The sequence below is a fragment of the Aplidium turbinatum genome, chromosome 1, assembly GCF_918807975.1.
Source record: "Aplidium turbinatum chromosome 1, kaAplTurb1.1, whole genome shotgun sequence".
NCBI classification, from domain to species: domain Eukaryota; kingdom Metazoa; phylum Chordata; class Ascidiacea; order Aplousobranchia; family Polyclinidae; genus Aplidium; species Aplidium turbinatum.
The window spans coordinates 9211025-9235750 of record NC_137472.1 but is presented as its reverse complement, the minus strand read 5'-3'; the positions used below and the strand labels follow the sequence as shown (position 1 = coordinate 9235750).

General features: G+C 37.1%; 1 protein-coding gene across 1 annotated transcript; it reads left to right on the top strand.

The window, feature by feature from the left end:
• Positions 1 to 586: 586 nt before the first annotated feature.
• Positions 587 to 16424, top strand: LOC145773674 (uncharacterized). Its single transcript, XM_082584841.1, has 8 exons — positions 587 to 776; positions 1231 to 1359; positions 4565 to 4732; positions 5764 to 5922; positions 6739 to 6891; positions 10821 to 10958; positions 15704 to 15844; positions 16161 to 16424. The coding sequence occupies exons 1-8, from the start codon at positions 587 to 589 to the stop codon at positions 16175 to 16177; spliced, it is 1095 nt and encodes a 364-aa protein (XP_082440967.1). The 3' UTR covers positions 16178 to 16424.
• Positions 16425 to 24726: the final 8302 nt, after the last annotated feature.

Sequence of the window (24726 nt, the reverse complement as noted above, 5' to 3'; positions counted from 1 at the left end):
AACAAAGCTGCTCAAACCTATTGTCGACTTTTGCAGGCTATAAAAAACCTTCGACTTCAAATAAATCCAATGTCCTGGATGATAGACTTTGAGAAGGCTGCAATCAATGCCATTCAAGACAATTTTCCCGCAACTTCACTGACGGGCTGCTTTTTCCATTTACAGCAATGTGTTTGGCGTAAAATACAGCAATTTGGATTGGTAGCAGCTTATAAAGAAGATGATGGAAAGTTTGCAATGAGTGCGCGGAGCCTGGCAGCACTTGCTTTTGTACCAGAACAAGACGTTGAGAACGCATTACAAGTCCTAGTGATATATGAAGAATTTGATCACCGAATTCAACCTGTAGCTGATTACTTTGAGGACACTTGGATTGGTCGACCAACTCGCCACGAGCATCGAAGACCTGCTGTGTTCCCAAATGAACTTTGAAATTTATCAGCGCACTTTGCGTGGAGAGCATCGTACCAACAATAGCATTGAAGGGTGGCATAGACGTTTTCAATCAACTGTCGGTTGCTTTCGTCCGTCCATCTTTCGCTGCATCAACGCTCTTACGAAAGAGCAAAAACATAACGAAGTCCTAATGGAACGTCTTGTGGCAGGCCACAATCCTCCATCTCAAAAAAGGAAATATGAACAACTAAATAAACGGATCCTTCGCATTGTGCAACAGTATGATGCTCGACAACGGCTCAGTATCTGCGTGGAATTGCTCACAACTTTGGCATGTAGTTTTCTTGCGAACTATTTTCTGTTAGAATTGTCGGCTTTTGGTATGTAATTAAATTGAAACTGTTTTCTTATGAACTATTTTAGGTTTGAATTGTCGGCTTTTCTCTGTTTTGTTTTTTGTCGTTGATCTCAGCTTTGAATTATCGGCTTTTAATTGACGGCTTTGAATTTTCGTCTTTGAATCGTCGTGTTTGAATCAACCGCTTTGAATTTTCGTCTTTGAATCATCAGCTTTGAATAAACGGCTTTGAATTTTCGGCTTTGAATTGTCTGCTTTAAATTGTCGTGCTACCGCCATGAATGAATTAAGGTATTTCAGATACGGTAGATAAAAATAAATTCTTGCTAGAAAAATACATAGCCTACAGTATCTTGATGAACCTTCAAACCTTTTAGCATTTAATACCTTTTATAACTCTAACCACAAGAATAGCTGTTGTGCGTTGATAGGCCTACGTTCCGTGGTTATTTTACCAAGTTCGTTTGTGTCTTCAGCCATCAAGAAGTGCGTGCAATGCAACAGCGAAACTGATGAAGATTGTGAAAACAAGACAGATGCAACCATTTGTGATTTTTGGAGAAGCAGATTCTGTGTTACCTCCACAACAACTCGATTCGGTTACGGTAAAAATATTCTTTGCGAACATAAGTTAAAATGTATTCGTTATAATGATAATGACAAATAAGCTTAGATTACAGCAACATGGTTTTGTGTTCTACCATTCTAGACAAGTTGTTATTACCTGCTCTAGCTCCCTGAAGAAATCAATGGCGCCTGGTTGACGCATCGTCAAAAAAAAAGATTATCACCTGAAACATCTTGTTTATAGGTTAGTTTACACCAGAAGAGCGCATATCATGTTATTGAAATTCTAAAATGATAATGTCCATTGCTTTTTCGTTTGAGCTGTTCGGGCCGAGCGTCGATTCTTCATCACTCCTGGTGTTCAGCGTTTCCCATACTACACTCAGCCCATTAGACAACAACCTGTCCTTGGTGTCATCAATCATCATCCACTACAGTCAAGATTCCAAGAATGAATAAATCATCCAAATTGCTTCTTTAGGTTTGTTAAAGATGGTACAGTTAGTAAAATTATGGTATGTAGATTGTTGCTGCTCATCAGCACCACAATCGTAAAAGCAAGAAGATGCTATACTCTGCATTGGTGCATGGGGTTGCGCACAAACAATTCTCCCCGCACGAAGACGGTTGAGGTGCGCCCGAACCTGTCTCGTCAGGGATAAGACAATAGATCGAGTGTCAGCGTCAAAAATGAAAGAAATTAGCACAATGATAGCTGTACTCCATTCAATTTTACATTATGACCTGCTCGATTAACCGCAGAAATGCTTTTTTATCCTCATGAAGCAAACGTTGAGCGACTGGCGGAAATGGGTTCGATTTCAGCCGATGTTATTTTGAAAGAGCAAAACGTTAGATTGGAAAGCCTGATTTGGTTCCAAAGCTTGTCCAAGAAAAGACAAAGCTACTGCACAAATGTCTGCAGCTATCCACTTGATTATCACTTGTTTCTATCGTCGAGTCCACTCCTCGAAGCAGAACCGTACCTTCACAGACAACCACTTTATCTGGTCCACTTTCTTACCAGATCGGTTACAGACCTGACCAGATCTTTGTCAGATCTAGAACAGATTTTAATTTGTTACAACAGATTTGGGTTGTTACTCATATTTCAGTTTAGCAAGATTAACGAATAACAGGTTCTTTCGTTCTAGTTCTAGTGTTGTTTAAGCTTTATTTGTTGTAATGGTGGTGTTTAGTTCAACAGTCTTAAGTTTGTGTTGTACCAGCAGTCCACCACTGTTAGTAGCAATCTGACCACACACACTGTAGTTAGTAAAGCAACATCCCGAGCATGATGGTGGTGCGGAAGACCTGAGAACAATGTCTACACTCTTTCGTAACAGTTAACTGCAGTAAGAAAAATAATTGACAAAAATGGAGATAATAGGCGTGACGTCCAAAATTAAACCATTCGTGGAATGTAGAACAGAACTGCAGAACTGCAATAAAAATCAAATTAAACTGAGACCTATACCAAAGCAAGCTAGTATACTAATATAATCTGTCACGATTTTTTCTATCTCTTACCAGGAAAGAGACTTGGGAAGGATTAATGAAGTATTTTATTGAGATATGAAACGTAAAATAGTCAAATAAATGGTCGAATAGTTCTACTTGTGAGGTGATAAATGAAAATTCTTGAAGAACTTTAACGAATGGTTCAGCGCTTCCAACAATGAATCAAAAATAACTGTAAACAGCACTAGATTCCAACACCTGTAACTTTGATAATTAACTTCAATTTACTTCTTCTCACGACTTCTCATACAACTCTAATCTCGATCACAACTTCTAATAGCACCAACTCTCATCTCATCATCAACAGTATCATAGCCGATGCGGCCTTTGATGAACTAGATGCTCAGTTCGTAAATTTTTCCAGTGTTCCCTTTGTCGCGCAGTGTCCCAAAGTGTTCTTGGTTGGCTGATTGATGTATTGAAATTAGATATAAATGTTGGGACGGAGCCTCCACGTGTTTGATCGATTTTCCATCACCGGCGCTCCTGGATAGAGAGGAGTTCTGTCTCCTCTTGAACCAATATCGTCCCCTGGGGAAGGATACATAGGCCACCCACCCCAGTATTCGGCCTAGTTAACTATGATACAACAAATTAAAAGAAACACAAATGACGTAAACGAGACCAGTCGGCGCTCAATGCGTGCAGGTGTCGCGTCCGGTAACGCAGGATCTTTACAAGTGCCACAGGCAGAGCACTGGCCACGGGGTCCGCGGGATCGTCATTCAGCAACCGTGGTACATTATGCCAACTCAAACAATGCAAGAAACTTTAGAAAACAGATATCTAGAATTGGAACATGGAATGTTAGAACTCTCACCTACACGTATTCAATAATTTCAGCTTCAATTTTTATCGATTTCAATAATCATCTCAATAATCAATCACGCAAGTTACGCCACTCTTCATAGCCGGTTTGTTTTGACCAGCAACTTCGAGAAGGTACCATAACGTTACGTCATAAGAACTCATTGTTCTGGTCAAAACACCTTTGTGAAGCCATAACAAACCACTTTCACATGTCAATTTTCAGTAAGACCCAATAACACCGTTAACCAATCAGCACATGTATATTGTATAAGTGGCTACCATCCAATTATGACCCTTTTAGCACTCAGCCAATGAGTTAGTTCTTGCTTTGAACTTTGTTTGGTAATTACAGAATACAAAAGAGTTATGACAGGGGAAAATCGAACCCACGTCATCGAAATGTATTCATTAACTCTAGCCTTCTTATCCACGCTGGTTACGGTGGAATTTTTACTTAATTTAGTTTCTATCAGAACTATTTGCGTTTTTTCTCTGTTCTACCTTTAACTTCCATTTTTGTAATGACGTTACAATAACGCAGCTTCTGATTGGTTCATGCTTTAAAGGCTTTTACAAAAGTTGTTATGTTAATGTGGCTACCTTGGAACTAGGTTTGACGACAACTCCGTTGATTTTATTCACCTCAGGATCACTTTGCTGATTGTGTAAATAGAAAGTTGCTGTCTCGTTAGCTGTGCTGAGTTTCAGGTTTCATTTTTAGAGATATCCTGAAAAGGTTTTTGTGTCTTGGCTAAAAGTGTTTTCAAGACTTTCCCATCAGGTTGCGCAATGGAAAGTTGACAGTTTATCTCAATTTTGTGGAGACTTTGCTAACATTGTTGTATAGAGCTGTATAGTGCATAACCATTTAGTTTTTACACCCATATCCTGTACTGTATTATTCTTTTACAGATACTAGCATTACTAAGAGAACTGTCATACGGGGTTGTTCACCTGACCAACGCAGCCATATCCAACTCCATGAATTGTGTAAGTTTGCTGAAAGAAAGCGCACATACCTTCAACCTTATATCACCTATTCCTGCGTAAAGTTCTGCGCTGAAAATGGATGCAACGCAGGTAATTAATATTTGTCAACTGGTTGTGTAAAAAACGACATCTGTGTGCTGACTAAAACAGTGACGTAGCTAGAAAGAACATTTTAAGAGGCAAAAACAAATGTTGGAAGGGCAAAAATAACTCACCATGAATTTCAATTGTATTTGAACGTTGTAATAATATTAAATCCTACTAAAAGTAAAGACAGACAGAGAAAATACCGCAACCAGCCTAAAACGTTGCAAGTGAACTGATAATAGCAATGTTGGTATGGTTTGGTTATTGTCATTCTATAACTGCTAAGGTCTTTTAGCGATAAGGCTCATTTTAAATTTTGTATCAGCTTTACGATGTCATCACATTATCACCCGATATATTCTCATTGCGTTATGCAAAATAGATTACAATCGGGGACGATTTTAAAGTGTTTGATATTATTCAACCTGGAATCGATCTCAGACTTACTAGAACTAAAGCTAAAAACGATAACACGAGATAAGTGTTCGAAGCGTTGAAAGATAATAAGTCATAGTTGATCCTAAAAGGTTTACTTAAAGATCCAATTGTGAATCAGTTTTCTAGGAAGAGTAAATGACCATACTGGAAATGGTACTACAAAAATTGTTTGGCTTCGTTTGGACACGCACATTTGTTGTTTGTTCAAAATAATTTACAAGAGACAATAGATGGAGTTTCGCTTTTAGCAGCATGATTGTTGCTTACTTCACAATGTAGATATTAACGGCCTGTTCCAGCCACGAGATTCGTCATAGCACATGACTATGGAACTGAGTTCTTTGTTTTAGCCTGATACTGTGAGTTTGCTGTGGTAATAGCGAATTGCACTAGCTTTTAGGACACAGTTCCCTAGTCATGTGCTATGACGAATGTTTGTCATAGCACATAACTAGGGAACTGTGTTCAGAAAGCTAGTGCAATTTGGTATTACCACAGCAAACTTGCAGCATCAGGCTAAAAATAGGTCGTTAATATCTACATTGTGAAGAAATTAGCTAGATGTTCATATTCGATCAGGCCTTTTATTTTTTTAGCAAAACCAAAAGAAGTTAGCAAAAACCCTTTGAGATGTGTAGTATGTTCTGGGATTATTGCAACTGGTCTATGTACAAAAAAAAAAGAAACATCTCGTTGCTCAGATGAAGCCGCTTATTGCAGGTCGACTCTAACTTATTACGTCACCACAGACCAAGGTAACAGCATAACTACATTTCAGAAACATTGTAACCAAGTGCATCATCAAGCTTTACCCCACATTAGTATCAAGAGCAAAATTATTTTACTTTGAGCTTAAATTTCAAATATTTTAGAAGTTCTACCACAGTTTTTACTTTTCTATGGTAATTTCCAGAAATGCACAAACTTTTTCAAAAATGTCTTGTTTCCGTTCAATCTCTGCCAAAGTTGACTGAGATTTTTGTATGATTTGATGATTGAGTTTAAAATATTATTGTGTATATAAAATAATGAAGAGTACATTTGCAATTCAATGTGAAGTCATTTAGAGCCCGGATCAAACAAAACTGGAAGACACCATACTTGAGTTTCATCCTTGTTTGAGGTTATTAGTGGTGCATATGAGGAAGTTCGCTTTCCACTCGAACACATAAATATGCACCAATGATGATCTTAAACAAGGGGGAAACTCAAGTATGGCGTCTTTCATTTTCGTTCGATCGAGGTCTTAATGAATTTACAGGATATTTATCCAATCATGTAAATGTACAATTATATACTACTGTAAACGTATACAGCAACAGCTTTCGCATCTCTTGTTTAATAAACGAAATAATGCATTTTTCATTTCTACTTTTGCCTTCAACTACATTTTAGTATAAAATTTTGGTATAGTATAGTATAGGTATAGTATAGTATGAAACAGCTCGTATATGTTTGCTTTGCATACATCAACAAAACGTTGCAACTGTTGCTACAAATATTTCACTTGGTCAAACGATTTTGACCGTAGTAAAAGTACCAGCAAGCTGATTGCAAAATGTTCTTTTCAGAGCCAACTCAACACAAGATAGCCAGCATAAAGCGAGAGTGTTCCTCAAAGTCTGTAAAACCAGCATGTTCCACGAAACCGATAACAGGGATTGGATTGAGCATTGTGACGTGTGAAGAGACATGCACCACATCGGGATGCAACGTTGGATGGCGTAACTTTTCCAATTTGCTTTTTTATTATTTTGTCATAGTATTTTTCCTCTTTTAATGGAATACCATTGATTCATTCATTGGTTCATGCGTTACAAATTTTGCATACTCGATATACTGTAGTTTCCATGTGATTGATTTCTTTCTAAATATTAAGAAATTGTTGAAGCAACTGTGGCAAAAAGAAAGTGTAGGGAGATTTCTGCCTTAAATAAGAATCAGCTTCAATGTTCAAATGTTAAGATTGAATTATTTTCCTTTTGTTTATTCAGTTTCCGTTCATGTTTGATATTGTGCTCCAACGCAAAATCTCTATTTTACCCCATTCAATTTATGCATTGCTATAGATGCTGACATTTTTTATATCTGAATTCTTTATAGTCTGGGAGCCTACGACAGAAGATTTCACCCCATAAGGTACAAAAGGTTTGACCCCTTGAAGTTACTGGGGTCAACCATGTCACTCACAAAAAGTATGGAAGATTGACCGCGCCGGGTGGATCTGGTCCCTAGAGCCCCCTAAAAAGCCCAAAAAGGGGGTTAATTTCACCCCATAAGGTACATGGACTAAACTTGGTGAATACGAAGTTTTATGTCAGGACATCACAAAAATATCAAATCTAACAATATTTTCGAGTGGAAAGGTGATGTAAGACCCCCCGAAAGTGACCCCCCGGGGGGTTAATTTCACCCCATAAGGTACATGGACCAAAGTTGGTCAAAATGAAGTCTTATGTCAGGTCATCACAAAAATATCAAATCTAACAATATTTTCGGGTGGAAAGGTGATGTAAGATGCCTTCAAAGTGACTTCCCTTAATGTGACCCCCTCGGAAGGTGTATTTCACCCCATAAAGTACATGGACCAAACTTGGTCAAAACGAAGTCTTATGTCAGGACATCACAAAAATATCAAATCTAACAATAGTTTTGGGAGGAAAAATGATGTAAGACTCCCCCAAAGTGACTCCCCAGGGGATTAATTGCACCCCATAAGGTAGGCTACATGGTCTAAAGTAGGTTAAATCGAAGTCTTATTTCACGGCATAACAAAAATATCAAATGTAACAATATTTTCGGGTGGAAAGGTGATGTAAGATGTCATCAAAGTAACCCTAAGAGGGTTTATTTCATCATAGAGTACATGGACCAAACGTGGTCAAAACGAAGTCTTATAGGACACCACAAAATATCAAATCTAACAATACACTCCGTTGGGAAAATGATAAAAGACCTACCCAAAAGTGAATCTCCTCCTATAATTTAATTTACTTCATCCCTTACTCGAACCAACCTTGGTGTAACGGAAGTGCTATGCCAGGACAGTACCAATGGATTAAATCTAAAAATATTTTTATATAGGTTTTTAATTTGAAGAGGTTTTTAATAGGTATTTAATTTGGTTACGCCAGGGCCACACAATGCATAGTTTTAGAATTACTTTGAAAGAGTCGTACAAGCATGTAGTGCAGTAAGTGTAGCTTGTGTTACTTTTGCATAAGAAAAAAGCTATTTTTTCAGTTATTATTACATTGAGGTTAAGAGCTGCTGAAACGTCTTACCGGTTTGGCAAAAAATTGTATATAGGAAAATCAGCATTTGGAAGGCTGGCAGGCAGATATTTTTCAATTGAAAAAACTGTTACCCTACCCAATTTTTAAAAGACTTGTCACGTTCCAAATCGTCTTCAGTATGGACATGGCCATGGTCAACCTCCTAAACTTCAAGATCGATCGGTCAGAGTATTTTGCAGTCATTGACAGCTCGCAGCAAAATCTTGCTGACTATTTCAAGTCGACCGATCTTGAGCACTACAAAATTCTACAAGAATCACTCTTTAGTGGAAAGCTACAATCACATTTGGTAGACGATTATCTTCAGTTCTTTGATACAGAGTCCCTTGCACAAGATTTTCGAATGATATTCAAGAAGATACTATCCGCTGTTCGGCAAATGTTTCCGCAAGTGGAACTTTTGCTCATATCACCAGCCCGCTCGTGTTCAGCTGAACGCTCATTTTCAACTTTGCGACGTATCAAAACTTTGTTACGATCTACCATGACACAGAAACGGCCAAATCATGCAATGGTCTGCTATGTGCACAATAAAGTTTTGAATTCGATCAACCTTCATTACAAGCCAAGGATCAACCAAGGACTTCGTTTTTAATTCGCCGGAGACTCGTTGCCGAGTTGCAGTGTTTGGACTTCTGCTGTCCGATGCTGACACTGACAATTAAAATACATTGCATTAGACTTGTAGCCTATCTACTGTAGGCCTATTTGTTTGTTTGTTGAACAGACCCCAATCTTTCAGCTCGCTTCGCTCGTCTGCCCTTTCTTTCCTAGTAAATGTCCCCACCAATCTTAGAGAGCGATCGGCGCCCATGACTGTAACCTATATGCTTCTCATGTACTTTTTGTTTTTGGTGTTACAAAGCCATGTATTGTCATGTCCTGTTGCCTTTTTTCATTTGACTGAATATGATTTATACAAAAACTTTTTGTAAAGTAGGCTATAGTTCCATTTCATGCATCATGGGACAGCTTGTGAATGTATTTCACCAAAACCTATATAAAAATATTTTTAGATTTAATCCATTGGTACTGTCCTGGCATAGCACTTCCGTTACATCAAGATTGGTTCGAGTAAGGGATGAAGTAAATTAAACTATAGAAGGAGATTCACTTTTGGGTAGGTCTTTTATCATCTTCCCAACTGAGAGTATTGTTAGATTTGATATTTTCTGATGTCCTATAAGACTTCGTTTTGACCACGTTTGGTCCATGTACTCTATGATGAAATAACCCTCTTAGGGTTACTTTGATGACATCTTACATCACCTTTCCACCCGAAAATATTGTTACATTTGATATTTTTGTTATGCCGTGAAATAAGACTTCGATTTAACCTACTTTAGACCATGTAGCCTATCTTATGGGGTGCAATTAATCCCCTGGAGAGTCACTTTGGGGGAGTCTTACATCATTTTTCCTCCCAAAACTATTGTTAGATTTGATATTTTTGTGATGTCCTAACATAAGACTTCGTTTTGACCAAGTTTGGTCCATGTACTTTATGGGGTGAAATACACCTTCCGAGGGGGTCACATTAAGGGAAGTCACTTTGAAGTCATCTTACATCACCTTTCCACCCGAAAATATTGTTAGATTTGATATTTTTGTGATTTCCTGAGATAAGACTTCATTTTGACCAAGTTTGGTCCATGTACTTTATGGGGTGAAATAAACCTTCCGAGGGGGTCACATTAAGGGAAGTCACTTTGAAGGCATCTTACATCACCTTTCCACCCGAAAATATTGTTAGATTTGATATTTTTGTGATGTCCTGACATAAGACTTCGTTTTGACCAACTTTGGTCCATGTACCTTATGGGGTGAAATTAACCCCCCGGGGGGTCACTTTCGGGGGGGTCTTACATCACCTTTTCACTCGAAAATATTGTTAGATTTGATATTTTTGTGATGTCCTGACATAGAACTTCGTTTTCACCAAGTTTGGTCCATGTACCTTATGGGGTGAAATTAACCCCCTTTTTGGGCTTTTTAGGGGGCTCTAGGGACCAGATCCACCCGGCGCGGTCAATCTTCCATACTTTTTGTGAGCGACATGGTTGACCCCAGTAACTTCAAGGGGTCAAACCTTTTGTATCTTATGGGGTGAAATCTTCTGTCGTAGGCTCCCAGACTATTAGGACAATTGTACAAAATACATGTTGCATTTATGATCAAGAAAATGAAGTATCTTCCTACAAGTATCAAACCCACAGAAATGCTTGATATGAACGACACGGTTACATTTATGATAATTCTATTTAATGCTGAGTCGTTGTTTATGTTTTTGTTGCCGATCTATTGATTAACTCTAGATTAATCAAACCCCATAGCCTACTTTTAATATTTAATCACAGCTGCAAGACCTCGATGTTCTGAATGTACGAGCATAAACTCGACAATTGAAAGTGACTCATGCAGCGTTAGCCCTGCTGCTCCTTCAGCGTGCACGACGCCGGCTCATACTCATTGCTTCACAAAGACAACAAACACTGGTAAATATTGATCTTTGGTGTGTTACTTCTGTCGGTGTATTATAAATACTGTATGTGGAAGTAAAACTATTGCTTTTAACTTTTAATGACTGCTTTAAAACGAAAAATACATTCTTACAGGCTGTAGGACACGTTGCATTCTTGGTCTAAATTAAAACTCAGCAGACGTTTAGAAAGACCATAAAAAAGTTCCAATCAGACCCGTTCTCTCACTCTACAGCTGAAGCAGAGGAAATGTGATGGCAGCTATCACAAACGAAAAGAAAAGAATGTGGCAAGATTCTGTATGATCGAATCCACAGATCTGAGTCACAATAGTTGGAAAGCCTGGAAAACAATCAAATTGCTGTCGACCGACTGTACTAAACCAGACCATCTATCTGTCAATCAAATTTCCCATCAACTTCTTGTGAAGGGCGTAAGCAACAATAACATAAAAAGAAGCTTAAGCCCCGGCTACAGAAACCTCGAAATGTACGTATATGTTTAAAATTTCCTTTCTTGGTAGAAGAATTGAAGAAAGGTATTGAATTTCTGAAACAGGTAAATGTGTTGGATTAGATATTCGAACAGAACAAATTAAACATTTCGGTCCAATCACCTTCGGATGGCTGTTAAAGTTCTTCAACAACAACAACCAATCCATTCTTGTGCAAGAAACTTCCTACTTTTTGACGAACTGTGTATAACATCGCAACGCAAACACATCACTTCCACAGAGAGAGTAGGCTACTTGTCGATGCTCTGGACAGGCTGATAACATACTACATTACTACACGGAGAACCACCTGCGTGCCAACTCCAATAAAATTTGTGCATTCAGCCTTACGTCCCCGGATGCCTCACATCAATTAAAAATTTCCTAGAATGAAACATAATTGCACACTGTACGAATCTTATACACCTACAATAGGTGTCAAACTAAACAGGTGCTTCACCTAAAGATCCCATATTAAAAAAGTAAAAGCAAAGTTGGCTTTTCGAAACATTATCTTACGGAAACTCGGATACTCTGATTAGAGTACTTTTCTAGCTACAATATGGTCAACTGCTTTAGCCTTATGCTATTCAGTTGCAGAATATGTGCCCAGTTTGAGAACACTCGGTGCATGCCAAGAAAATTGAGCCCAAATTGAACCATAGCTGCCGTTTGATTACAGGTTGTCTCAAACCAACCAACATTACGTTGCTGCACGTTCTGTTTGGAATTGCTCTTTCCAACATCAGAAGAAACGTGACCAGCAGAAAATAAAGATATTTTTATGACATAGATTTGAGACATCCAGGCAATTGAAGTGAAAAAAAGTTTTCTTTCCTCAGTTTTCTTACAAGAAGAGGTCGCCGCCAGTATGCGAATCCAGAAGGCTGCAAAACCTGGCAGCTGAACTGACATCAACCACTATGAAACTCTCTCCCGTAAAAAAACTTTCCTCCGGTAAAGATGAGCCATGGAAGTATTAACGATGCTTCAATCGCTTAAGAACAGGCACTGGAAGGTGTAAAGCAGTTCTAAAGCAGGTGGAAGCAGTTGAACATATAAGAGCTGGAACCTTTGTCTACCTTTGGCCTAGATTTACTTCTGTTAGTGTTATTTTGATTTATTTATGTTCTATCTCATCGATGCTGCTCCTTTGTTATGGTTTTTGAAAATGATCTGGTGAAATTATTGATCTCTATTTTCTACTCATCATCATTGTCATGTTCCTTCCTCGAATTCAGGGTTCGAGGCAATGCATCTTTCTTATCCGTTTCTCCACTGTTTGTAACACTGTCCAAGTTTCAGAATTGTATGAAAGGGTTGAGCAGATATAGAATTTTGATGTTCTTTGACAAGTTGTTAAATTTAAAGTTTAACTGATTAAAACATTTTTCATGTTCTACCAATGGATCAATAATCTTAATTGGTTATTTAAATGATTTTTTTGTGAAAGTTTTCAAAAATTTTGCGAAAACCAACAACCTACCAAAAAACATCATAATAGCGGAGGACAATAATTTAAAGGCTCTGAACAGCGCCAAAAGATTAGAAAGTCAACAAAGCCATTTGTAATAGTGGAATTTTTAATGTGTGCATTTGAGCAACACAACACCAGTTTACTTTCGAATCATTGAGACCAACAGGATGAAATTGTTTATAGTAAACCATAGTTAAAAAACATAATGTTTTCCAATTCTCAATGTTACTTCCTTGTCAGTGGAGATGCTACAGTAGAAACTTTATAAGCCTTCAAAATGTTGAAAATTAGCTTCAGATAAGCTTTATTCAGTCTTAGGATGAAAATTGTTCAAATCCTTTTATGCATCCGTTGCTGAAGCTCTATAGTTCTATACCGTAGATCAGGGGTTCCCAACCTTTTTATGTTCTCGTTCCACTTAGCCACCACGGATTGTCAACAAGTACCACTATTTTCAAAACAACTAGTTTAATTCAATATTAAATTATTTGCAAGATGATGAATCTGGATGTAAAGTCAGCGAAAGTAGCAAAATTACCAACAAAACATCACAGAGTCCATTACACCACACAGCACAGAACGCATCAGAATAACAAAGAAAAAGACACAACTAAACACAAACACAATACAACTAAATTTAATGAGGTTTTTGTTTATGTTTCACCAGTTGATCGATACGTAGCATAACTTTGCTAATAGCACATCTGAAGCCATGTCCAGGGGCACTTAGTCGGTTTCGATTTTTTGATTTGATGTTCATAAGAATAGAAAATCCCTGCTCGCATTCCCAAGTAGAAGGAAAATCAGTAGTTGTGGAACAGCGTGGGAAGCTAGCGTTGGGTATGAAGAAGCCATACTAAGCCAGAAGTTTATTGCAGAACATTCTTTGCGTTGTTTTTTTGCTGTCTGATAGAAAGCGATACACTATCCAACTTTGCCACTGAATCTTCTCCAATCAAATTTCTGACTAATATCTTTGCTGCTGGCAAAACAAGTGACTCCGCAATGACATGAGCTTTTTTGTTTTGGGCCACCAGAAGAGATACTTCATAGGATGCCTTCACAATTCCGGCATTATTTCGGTAAAACTGGCCTGTGTGATCCATGTGCTGTCGCTTCACGTTCTCCCCAAGTCGCTCAAAATAACTCTTATCTCGATTCATCTTATCTGCATGATTGGACTCAAGATGCCGCTTAAGCAAACTTGGTTTCAAAGCTGCATTTGAAAGGGTTTTCATACAGATCACGCACTGAGGTAAGCTATCTCCACGATGTTGAATAGCAATGAAGCCATACTTAATATAATCTGCGCTATTCTTTCGCTTCGACATTTTCAAATATTTAGACAAAAATGTAATGCTGTTCAGGATTCAGCCACTACACGTCGGAAAACCAACATCAGAATAAACGCAATTCTGCAATTGCACAGACCACATTGCACACGTAATAGTTTCGTCACAGACACCATTAAGTTCGCACAGCAGCATTGTATTAATAACAATGATAGCCGGGAGCAAGATCGACAAAAGTAGCTTACTGAGTGCAGAGAATTTAGTACGGAAAGAAATAAAAGTGTTGTTCGCATATTTTAGAAACTCCAAATTAAACAATTGTTGCAATAGGCCTATTTTATTTGACAATACCACTACATATCGCATGCAACGGAGAGCTGCTCGCGTACCACCTGAAAAGCTCCCGCGTACCACTAGTGGTACGCGTACCACCGGTTGGGAACCCCTGCCGTAGATCAAACATTGTCTCTTTCAAAGTGAAATAAAAGTTGAAGATTCACAAACGCATCCAAGTCAGACAAAGTTATATGTTATACAAGGTTATACTGTATAACGCTTACTGATGATGCTTGAATAACTGAAGATGGTATAGTTGGGTTAGATAAAATTATTAAGAAACTTCCATGATTTGTATAACGTTTCTGCAGTGTGATGGTAAGAAACATCGCATTTAGAAACGTATAACACGTACGAAATGCACGGAACAAGAGATAGTAAAAAGTTTTGGCTATGTATTAGGCTAGTTTTACTTTAACCCTATTCGGACTAAGCTATTTTTGTGAGGTAATGGCCTGACGTGTGGACTTATTCCATCCACACTTTCATTTGCTAATAACTTTTGATATAAAAACGTTACGAGGTTGCTTTTTTCCCAAAGTTAAAGCAAAATTATTGACAAACTGGTTAAAATTTTAAGTGGACACACATACTCTACCAGTTATTTGCTATTGCTTTTTTGCTAAAAGTAGTGATTTTTTTTTAAGTTTTCTGGTGTCTCCGTCATAATCTCCTGAAATCGTTAATATCTTCGTAAAAGGCACACGGTCCAGTCATGCATGTAATCCGAAATGGTCAGTAGTCATGTAGGTCACGCAGTAAATTTTGGAAGGCACAAAACAATACAAATGTTTGCTAACTTGCTTGTATACGATGATAAAGTTTTTCAGATGACCTGGCAATTTTAGGAGTAGGGTGTCAAAAACTGCTGATAACTAAAAAACTATACCACATAAAAATGTCATTTTATTACTAAAACAAAGATGAATAATTTTTAGGAAAAGTCATAAAACTTCAGCTAATTTGAGCCAGTAACTTTTATGTAATCGATGAAAGTTTTAGGTATGGACGGAACCCGTCCACCCGTTAGTCCGAATAGGGTTAATTTACTATAATTAAGTTTTATTTTGATACTGGTTGTTATTTACAGTAAATGCAAAGCAATTACGTTGTTTATAGTTTCTTGAAACGTTGGATTTATGGTACAGCTTTCTATTTCTAGAAAGCAGTTCTGGCTATTTTGAGAAACTAACGCGAGGCTGCAGCATTTCTGACATTGGCACATTGTGCACAGAAGATCTCGTCGACGATTCGACAACCCGTAACTGTCACACAACATGCGATACTGACGGATGTAATCAAGGTGAGCCCATTATGAATGTTTTACCTCTGATAGAGATGCAATGATTCTATTAGTTCTGTTCTGCTTAGTGATACTTTCAATACATTGTGACGTTGAGAAGCATACAGTACAGCATCATTTGAACATAGTACGTGCTGTTATTAATCTGTGTACTGTATAATAAGAGCTAGAAGCGCAACATAAAGATATTGAATGCATTTTCTCGTCAAATTCGTAGGAACACCATTTGATTTGTTATATGACAGAACACAAAAATGATCACATGGTGTTGACAAGCATTTAACTTTAAATCTTTTTTACTTATTTATTGTTTCAGGTGTTTTGATCAGGTGATAAAGTGAAGACGTGTGCATCTTGTGGAAATTTAAACGGTTTTGCTGCATATGAACTAAAAATTTTTGACTCGATATTTGATTTTGCAAAATAAAAGTATATTGGGTGTGTAATTGGGTGGCTCGTTTTTGAACTTTTTTTTAAATTCTCTCGGGGTAGTGGGGAAATGGTGCCAATGAGTGAGAAAACACTCATGACAAAATTTGAGATTTGTAAAAAATTGTCTTCAGCCTCTTCATGGGGCCCAAAAATCAAAAAATGGGGTCAAAAACGCATTTTTTTCCAAAAATATTTTTAGTTTGGGTAGATACAATATTGTTTAGATATATCTAATTAACCTAAGAAAAAAAATTGGCGTCATTTGAACTATTCCTTCAGCTTCCTCACAGCTTCTGAAAATTTCCATTTTGCTGAAAATTTCGCATTTTTGTGGGTGGTTACATAATACATAATTGCGTTAGACATTTTGCCAGCTATAAAACGTCATTGTATTTCTCTTTATAGACCTGCCCTGAGCTGTTGCGTCATTTTTTAATGAAATTGGGTTAATTTGGTGGGAAAAAGTGACGTCCTTTTATTTGAATTTACGTCACTGACGAAGTTTGTAGTTATGTAACCACAAACAAAAATGCGAAATTTTCAGCAAAATGAAAACTTTCAGAAGCTGTGAGGAAGCTGAAGGAATAGTTCAAATGACGCCAATTTTTTTTTCTTAGGTTAATTAGATATATCTAAACAATATTGTATCTACCCAAACTAAAATTATTTAAAAAAAAAATTGCGTTTTTGACCCCATTTTTCGATTTTTGGGCCCATGAGGAGGCTGAAGACAATTTTTTACAAATCTCAAATTTTATCATGAGCGTTTTCTCACTCATTGGCACCATTTCCCCACTATTCCGAGAGAATGTAAAAAAAAAAGTTCAAAAACGAGCCACCCAAGTGTGTAATGTCTAGAGTCGCAAAATAAATTTTATCTTATGAGCAAAATGGTTGGAACGCCTGGATAATCTAAAAAAAAAAAAGGGCCTAAAATATACAGTAGATACCAAACTCATGTTAAGCAAACGTTTCAAGAAAGTTTATTTATAGCACTGAAGATAGACAGCATAATTTTCAAAATGTTTTCTGAAAATGCGTTTAATGTCTACATTTTGGGCTGTATATATTTTTTATTAAAATTACCTTTATTACTAAACTCGTAAAAGCCCAATAAACTTGGTGTTGAATACTGTAAAGTCAACTAACTGACAGCTGATATTCATTGATGGCAAAGATGGCTGCACTTGAAAAGGTACTTAAATAAACTGTATTTAATAAAGAAGGCACGATCCACAAAGATATTTTAGTTTTGCTTTCAAAAGACTCGGCAAGTGTAGCAGTCTAAATTTTGCAGAAACTTATTATTATTTTCAGTATAAATATCCAGAAATATATTCTTCTTTTTAGTGTACCAGAACTACAATCCAGAACGCAAAAATCTGGTGACAAATTTGCAGTTACGCAAGTACCAATGTGTAGGCAGGGCTGCGAAATCGGTACAAAAATTTGAGGATTTTTTTTCATTAAAATTTGTAATTTGAAAAAAGTCAAGAAAACCAAGCCAAAAAATAATACATATAAAAAGTTTTCTCTTGAATGTTTCAGGTAATGTCTTTTTTCCAAAGTACGAATGAAAGAAAATCCATGCTAAAATCCATGAAACTTAAATCTAAAAATTAAATCTTAAATGTTAAAAATCCATGAAACTTAAATCTTAAAATAAATGAAATTTAAAATGAAATTGAAATCCGTAAACTTAAATTTAACCCCACTATGTTTTTTTCGCAAAACAAGAATATTTTGCGTTATTTATGATTTTGTTGCCACTAAAATCAGTAGACCTAATAAAAATTTGTCGAAGAGATCAGGTAAGATAAGGTAACTGTTCAAATAAACCAAAAGTGTTTAAGATGAGAAGAAGTTAGCCGAAATGAAATGTGTTTAATAAAATAGGCAAAACAATACGTGGAAAGTTTCCGTGTACAGTATGTGGAATTTTTGAAAATTGTAATACCCTAGTCATCTGAAAACTGAATGAGGCTGTTCACCAGGCATTAAATTAAATAATATGACAGCTCCATCAAAATAATGATGATAAAGGGAACGCAACGGTAATTATGGACAGTTCTGAGTATCATAACAAACTCTCTGAACTTTTAAATGACAAGACTACGTATAAAATTTCAAGACGTAGAAATAATCCTATTATATCTATTGAAAAATCTGTAAACAAATTAATTTGGCGATTTGCAACTCAACGAAAAATCACTATGCCAGTTTATCATAATCTTAAGTGTAATAAGAGTGTAACTCCGAAAATCTATGGATTGCCCAAAATTCATAAAAACTACACCCCTCTTCGACCTATCGTGTCCTTTATCGGTTCGCCTACTTATAATTTATCAAAATTTTTAATTGACATTTTATCGCCATTGTTGAACCAAAAATACACCGTAAAAAAATCATCTGAGTTTGTGCAATTAATCAAAAACACTTCTGTTGATTGCAATAATTGCTTTGTTTCTTTTGATGTTGTGAGCTTGTTTACTTCCGTTCCTTTCAAAGAATGTTTGCAGATATCTCCCAATTACTTTCGCAAGATAAGTCTTTACACGAACGCACTAAACTTTCTATCAATGACGTTACAGAAATTTGAAATTGTGTTTTGAGTCCACTGTATTTTGTTATAATGACGTTCTTTATCGTCAAATTTATGGTAGGCAGATGGGGTTTTGCATTTCCCGTTCGTGGCTAACATTTTCATGGAATACATTGAGCGCATTGCCTTCGCTTCATTCCCTACACCACCGCAACTTTGGGTGAGATAGGTAGATGACACTTTTTGCATTATAAAAGAGTCTGCGGTCAACCAATTCCATCAACATTTGAACAGCATAATATCTTCTTCAATTCAATTCACAACAGTACATGAAAAAAACAACTCCATATCATTTTTAGACGTCTTAGTTATTCGTCACAATGCCACAAACACGTTGACCACCACAATTTAAAAAAAAACACACTCACTGTCAGATATTTAAATTTTAATTCACACCATCCAAAACATCAAAAACTTACTGTAGCTTAAACTTTGTATGACCGCATTGCAGGGGCTCCGGACACTTCCTGAGAGTGGGGGGGTAATTTAAGCAGGGGCGGGAACGATGTTTTGACATTTACAGGGGGCTTATTGGATTATCGCATCACATATACTTCTAGGAGGTCGCCACCCAGACCCTTCTTCGCATTATTGAACGCTTCAGTTTCTTATACAGCGTCTTAGGCAGGATGTTTTGCGCCGAAGGCGCAAAATTTTTGCCGTTTAGCACGATTTAAAATCGAAAAATTATTTCAACGAATCTAAAATCGCGAGCAAAAGCTCTTTAACATTTGCCACATTTTTTGAGGTTTTTAGATAATTTTGACTGGAAGAGGGGTCGTACGCAAAAATTTCTCTCTATGTTCTTCCTAGCTCAAGTCCTCCACATTTTGCACTTCAGACGCTAAATGGTTAAATTTAAAAGATCAAAAGCGTTAAGGCCAATTTTTCTACAACTTAATTTACAATTGCATGAATACAACACGATAACCTGTGCCATAACATCCGCAGTGTAAGAAAAAGTTTCAGGTTCAAGGGCAGTGGTTTTCAACCAACGTTCCGCGGAACCCTAAGGTTCCGCCAGTAAGTCTAGGAGTTCCGCAAGTTTACATTCAAATCCGAGAGTCTATTTTATTATTATATGGCTCAAGTTTCTCATTGAATTTTTTATGAGAATAAATGTAATTTTTTACAGTTCGTATTTTTATTGTACATAAATAAATCTGAACATGAGTATTTTAGCCTAATTTAATTTTATTAATCAAACGATGTTTTTTGCATAAGGCAATTAAATTATTGAACAGGTGTTCCTCGAGCTTTTGGAATGTTTCATTGGGTTCCGTTCCACCAAAAACGTTGAAAACCACTAATCTAGGGTCTAGGCCAGGGGTGCATAATCTTTTGTATTGCCGGCCGCATTCAAGTTAATTCTACAAAGCACGGCCGCTACGGAGTTTTAAATGATTTTTTTTTATTTGCGTTATTTAAAAGAAGAATTTATTCGTTAATATCTAGTAAACATATCATACTTATACCTAATAGTGCCATGAAATATCAAACACTCTTTAAAATCAATTTATTCCGTCGGCGACATTGCCACTAGTGACTCCCTTGATTTTGCATACAAGCAGAGAAAATTGCAATGTTGGGAACCTCGTGAGATACAGTCTTAGTTGAGACTCCATGTTTCCGTCCAACAATCGCGTTCGGTACTCATTTTTCAGGTACTTCATTTGTGAAAAGGCAGACTCGCACACGCAAGTGCTTCCGAAAAGAACAAGAGTCTCTTGTCAATTCTTGCAACATTGGATATAATCAAGTGCACTTTTCCACATTTTCGACACAGATTTTCCTGGACTCGCCTTCTAACTTTGCGTAATTGTGTGACATTGTTATCTCCTTTAACAGTTTTAACTACTTGACTGCATATTTGGTACATCATAGTATGCGCTGCCGTCTCGATAATGAAATAATCCAACTCCCATTTGGAATTGAATACCCATTTTTCTTCTGCTAGTGTTCTTTCTCTTTTTAAGAACATAATGCATTAATGCAATGTAGGCCACCGTTACAATGAAATTGGGTTGAGGAGAAAATTTTATCTCTAAACGGTTTTAAAAATACAGCCTAACCTACAAACAATTATGATGAAAATGTTTTTCAAGCTCTAAAATTTGAAATATTAGGCTATATATAATTACAAAGGTATCCAGTGGTTCTAGATATCTCTGTGTAATATTTAGAATTTTAATTTTTTAATGAAATATTTTTTTTATTTCAACAACAGGGCACGGCCGCCAACACATGCTTATGAAATTACGTGTAAACGGCCTCACAATTATTCATCGACGGCCGCAGGTTGAACACCGTTGGTCTAGCGCGTACATTCAATTCAGAAAAAAAAATAAAAGCTAAAATGCATTAACCTTACAACAACCGAAAATATAAAGAATTGAAATAGTGCAACTGTAGTGGGTTTCATTCCTGAGTGGTAAAAGCGAAATTAAACAGTTTGTAACAGTGAGAAACTATGACGTCACACATAGCGCATTGTGATGCGCAGCCTATATTTTTGACAGGATACATTGACCATAGATGACTTGGCGATGGTTTGCGAGTCGGAGTTTCCAAGCAAAAACCTTAAAAGTTGTCCAACAAAATAAAAACATGAAAATAAAACACAAAAGTATAAAATATATTAAAAATGAAATTTTTATCTCTACATTAGTGGGGGGGTAATTTTGCATTAGTTACCTCCCCACTCCGATTGGTGGGGGGTAATTACCCCCGCGGCCCCCCCTCTAACGGAGCCCATGCCGCATTGACACACCTGTTGCAGATTCGCATGAACGTTCACGACTGAACAAAGCATTACACAATACGTTGCGCCTCAATGGATTACCAAGAAAGCATGCTTGTCAACGACAACCTAAAAGTTTAGTAGCCTACCTCCATCTACCCAGAGTCTTTTGTTTCTTTACCTTATGCTAAGGGAGTTTTTGAAAAAATTCGGCGTATCTTAAAGTTGCTTTGAATTCTTTCTTGACAATAAGTAAATTTTTGCCGTCTTTAAAAGACCCCTTGAAACAAAACGAAATCTCAGGTTTAGTGTAGCCTACCATGTATCTTGTGATGATTGTAATTAAATTTATGTTGGCCAAACAAAACAAGATCTTAAATCTCGCATTAATAAACAAAAAAGAACTTTCAAATATCAACGCCCGGAACATTCTGCTCCTTGCATGCATACCATAATTTCAGATCATAAAATAACTTGGAGCAATTCTAAAATTCTAAAAGTTGAAAGTGATTATAAAAAGCAAATGTTTTCTGAAAGTTGGTTCATCAATCAAAAGCCTCATGTAATGAATCGAAATGATGGCATCTCTTTTCCAGCTATCTACAAAAATAAATTTTTAAATTGGTTTCATGCTGATTGTAAAACTGTGCAGTGGTGCGTATAAAACTCGATTTATGACTCATGCCGTTCACTCTCCTCTCTTGTTGTTATTTAAGTGTTTCTTGTTGATCGTTAACACTTAAGTCCCCTCTTTTTCTAAATTATTTCAAACTTTGAGCGCGATAATTTTTGTCTAGAAGTTGAATTTTCATTTTGCATGTTTAGTTGATTTCAGCAACATGATCCTGTGTTTTACCATGCTAGACAGATAGTCACTACCTGGTCTAGCCCCCTGAAGAAGTCAGTCGTGTCTGATTGACGAAACATCGGAATAAAAGCAGATTGTCACTGTATACAACTTGTGATAGTTTAGCTTAATTTACATCAGTAGAACATCTCATATTATTTAACCCTAGTCATCCTTAAGTTAATTTTGGTGAATTTTCTTTATTGTATTTTTTACTGAGGTGTAACTTTTTAACTAACCAACAAATCTTGCTACACGCAAAACACCACTTTCCACCTCAGAAAACTCTACATTGATACATGATACAACCATTCAGTGATCATATTGCCAGACCAGCATATTACAATGACGACACATGAAATGCAGCATGGTGTGCCACCAACACCAAATTTCGAGATTTTATACTTCTCCCGGTGTCGCCTCCACCCTTAGAATAGACCTGGATCAAGCTCAATAGAAGTCAAACAGGAGTCAGCCGCCTTCATTCCAAAATGTACAAGTGGGGTTTAACTCCCTCATCGGCTTGCGAATGTGGCGCGGAAGAACGAACTGCTAACCATATCGTTCTTGAATGTCCCATTTACAAGACGCCAAATGGATGGCATGGTATAGTAGCACTGGACGAAGCTACACTGACCTGGCTTCCATCACCTTCCCAGAAATTTAAACAATTTTGCCTCATAAGATAGATGAATAACAACAAACCTGAAGTAGCAGTGTCACAATCAAGGTGCAATGCCTTGCGATGGTTTGCTTTGTATCTTCAACGAATGTGCTATTTTCATTATGGAATTCTGGTGCGTTGTGTTATTGTCGGTTATGACCTGAAGTAACCTCTGATGACGAAATCTGTATTATGTAACGTGTTTTCTGGAATCATTTTCCCTACGTGACCTTCTATAAGCTTCTGTTGTTTACCTTTTAAATGCTACGTGACCGAACGATGGTTCTTTATGATGTAACCTTCTCGAAGTTATTGGACTGAACAGCCAACTATAAATAGTGGTGTAGTTTGTGTAATGTTTATTCTGAGATTCTGAGATTATTATTATGGGAGTTGTATTATGATGAGTTGGTGATGAGAGTTCATTATTGTAGTAGTAGCAGTTGTTAATAGACGCAAAGATTATTGTTGATCGAGAGTGGAAGTATTGAATACGAGTACTGTAAAGCAAAGTTGATGCTAATATAATTTCTGATTGAAATTAGAATCGTATGAGAAGCTGTGAGTGGATCACGTTAAACTCGATCAATAGTCGCAAGCATTGGAATCTATTGCTGTTTACTATTACTTTGATTAATTGTTGGAAGTGGTGAACCATTCGTTGGAGTCCTTCAAGCGTTTTTATATATCATTTCACCAGTAGAACTATCCGTGAATTTAATTGACTGCTTTTCGGTTTGACCCATTAAACTACGTCATTGAACCTTTCCAAGTCTTTTTCCTGGTAAGAGATAGAAAGAAATCGTGACATTCTGGGGGCTCGTCCGGGATAAACCGAAAAGGAATTAACCGAAAAACCGAATAATACCGAAGATTTATTGAATAATAAATTAATGTCAAAATGGCGGATACTGTCAAACATGAGATGATTGAAGACTTAGGGAGCATGGCTGAACGAATGGGGCTGACTGGTAATGAGAAGTCTCAGTTTGTGATGGAAGAGTATCACAAGATAATGGACCAAAAAGCTCAGCGAGAAGCTGACGAAAGAGAAGATAGAAGAGCTGCTCGTGAAATAAGGAAAGCAGAACTTGAAGCTGAAGAAAAGCGAGCACAATTTGAAGCTGAGGAAAAGCGAGCACAATTTGAAGCTGAGGAAAAGCGAGCACAACTTGAAGCTGAGGAAAAGCGAGCACAACTTGAAGCTGAAGCAGAGGAGAAGCGGGCGCAGCGCGAAGCAGAGGAGAAGCGGGCGCAGCGCGAAGCTGAAGCTGAAGAAAAACAAGCTCAACGAGAAGCTGAAGAGAAACAAGCTCAACGAGAAGCTGAAGAGAAACAAGCGCAGCGCGAAGCAGAAGCTGAAGAAAGAAGAGCGCAATATGAATTGGAAAAGTTAAAACTTGAATTAGAAAGACAAAAGCTGGACATTGGTGAGCGATCTAATTCTACTAATGATAATGCTCGAGATGTTATTATGGCGCAAGTTAGACGTCCAGATTTGCCATCATTTGTTGAAGAAAAAGATGAGTTGGATAGCTTTTTGTTAAGATTTGAAAGATATGCTACAATAGCCAAATTAGAGAAGTCGACGTGGGCT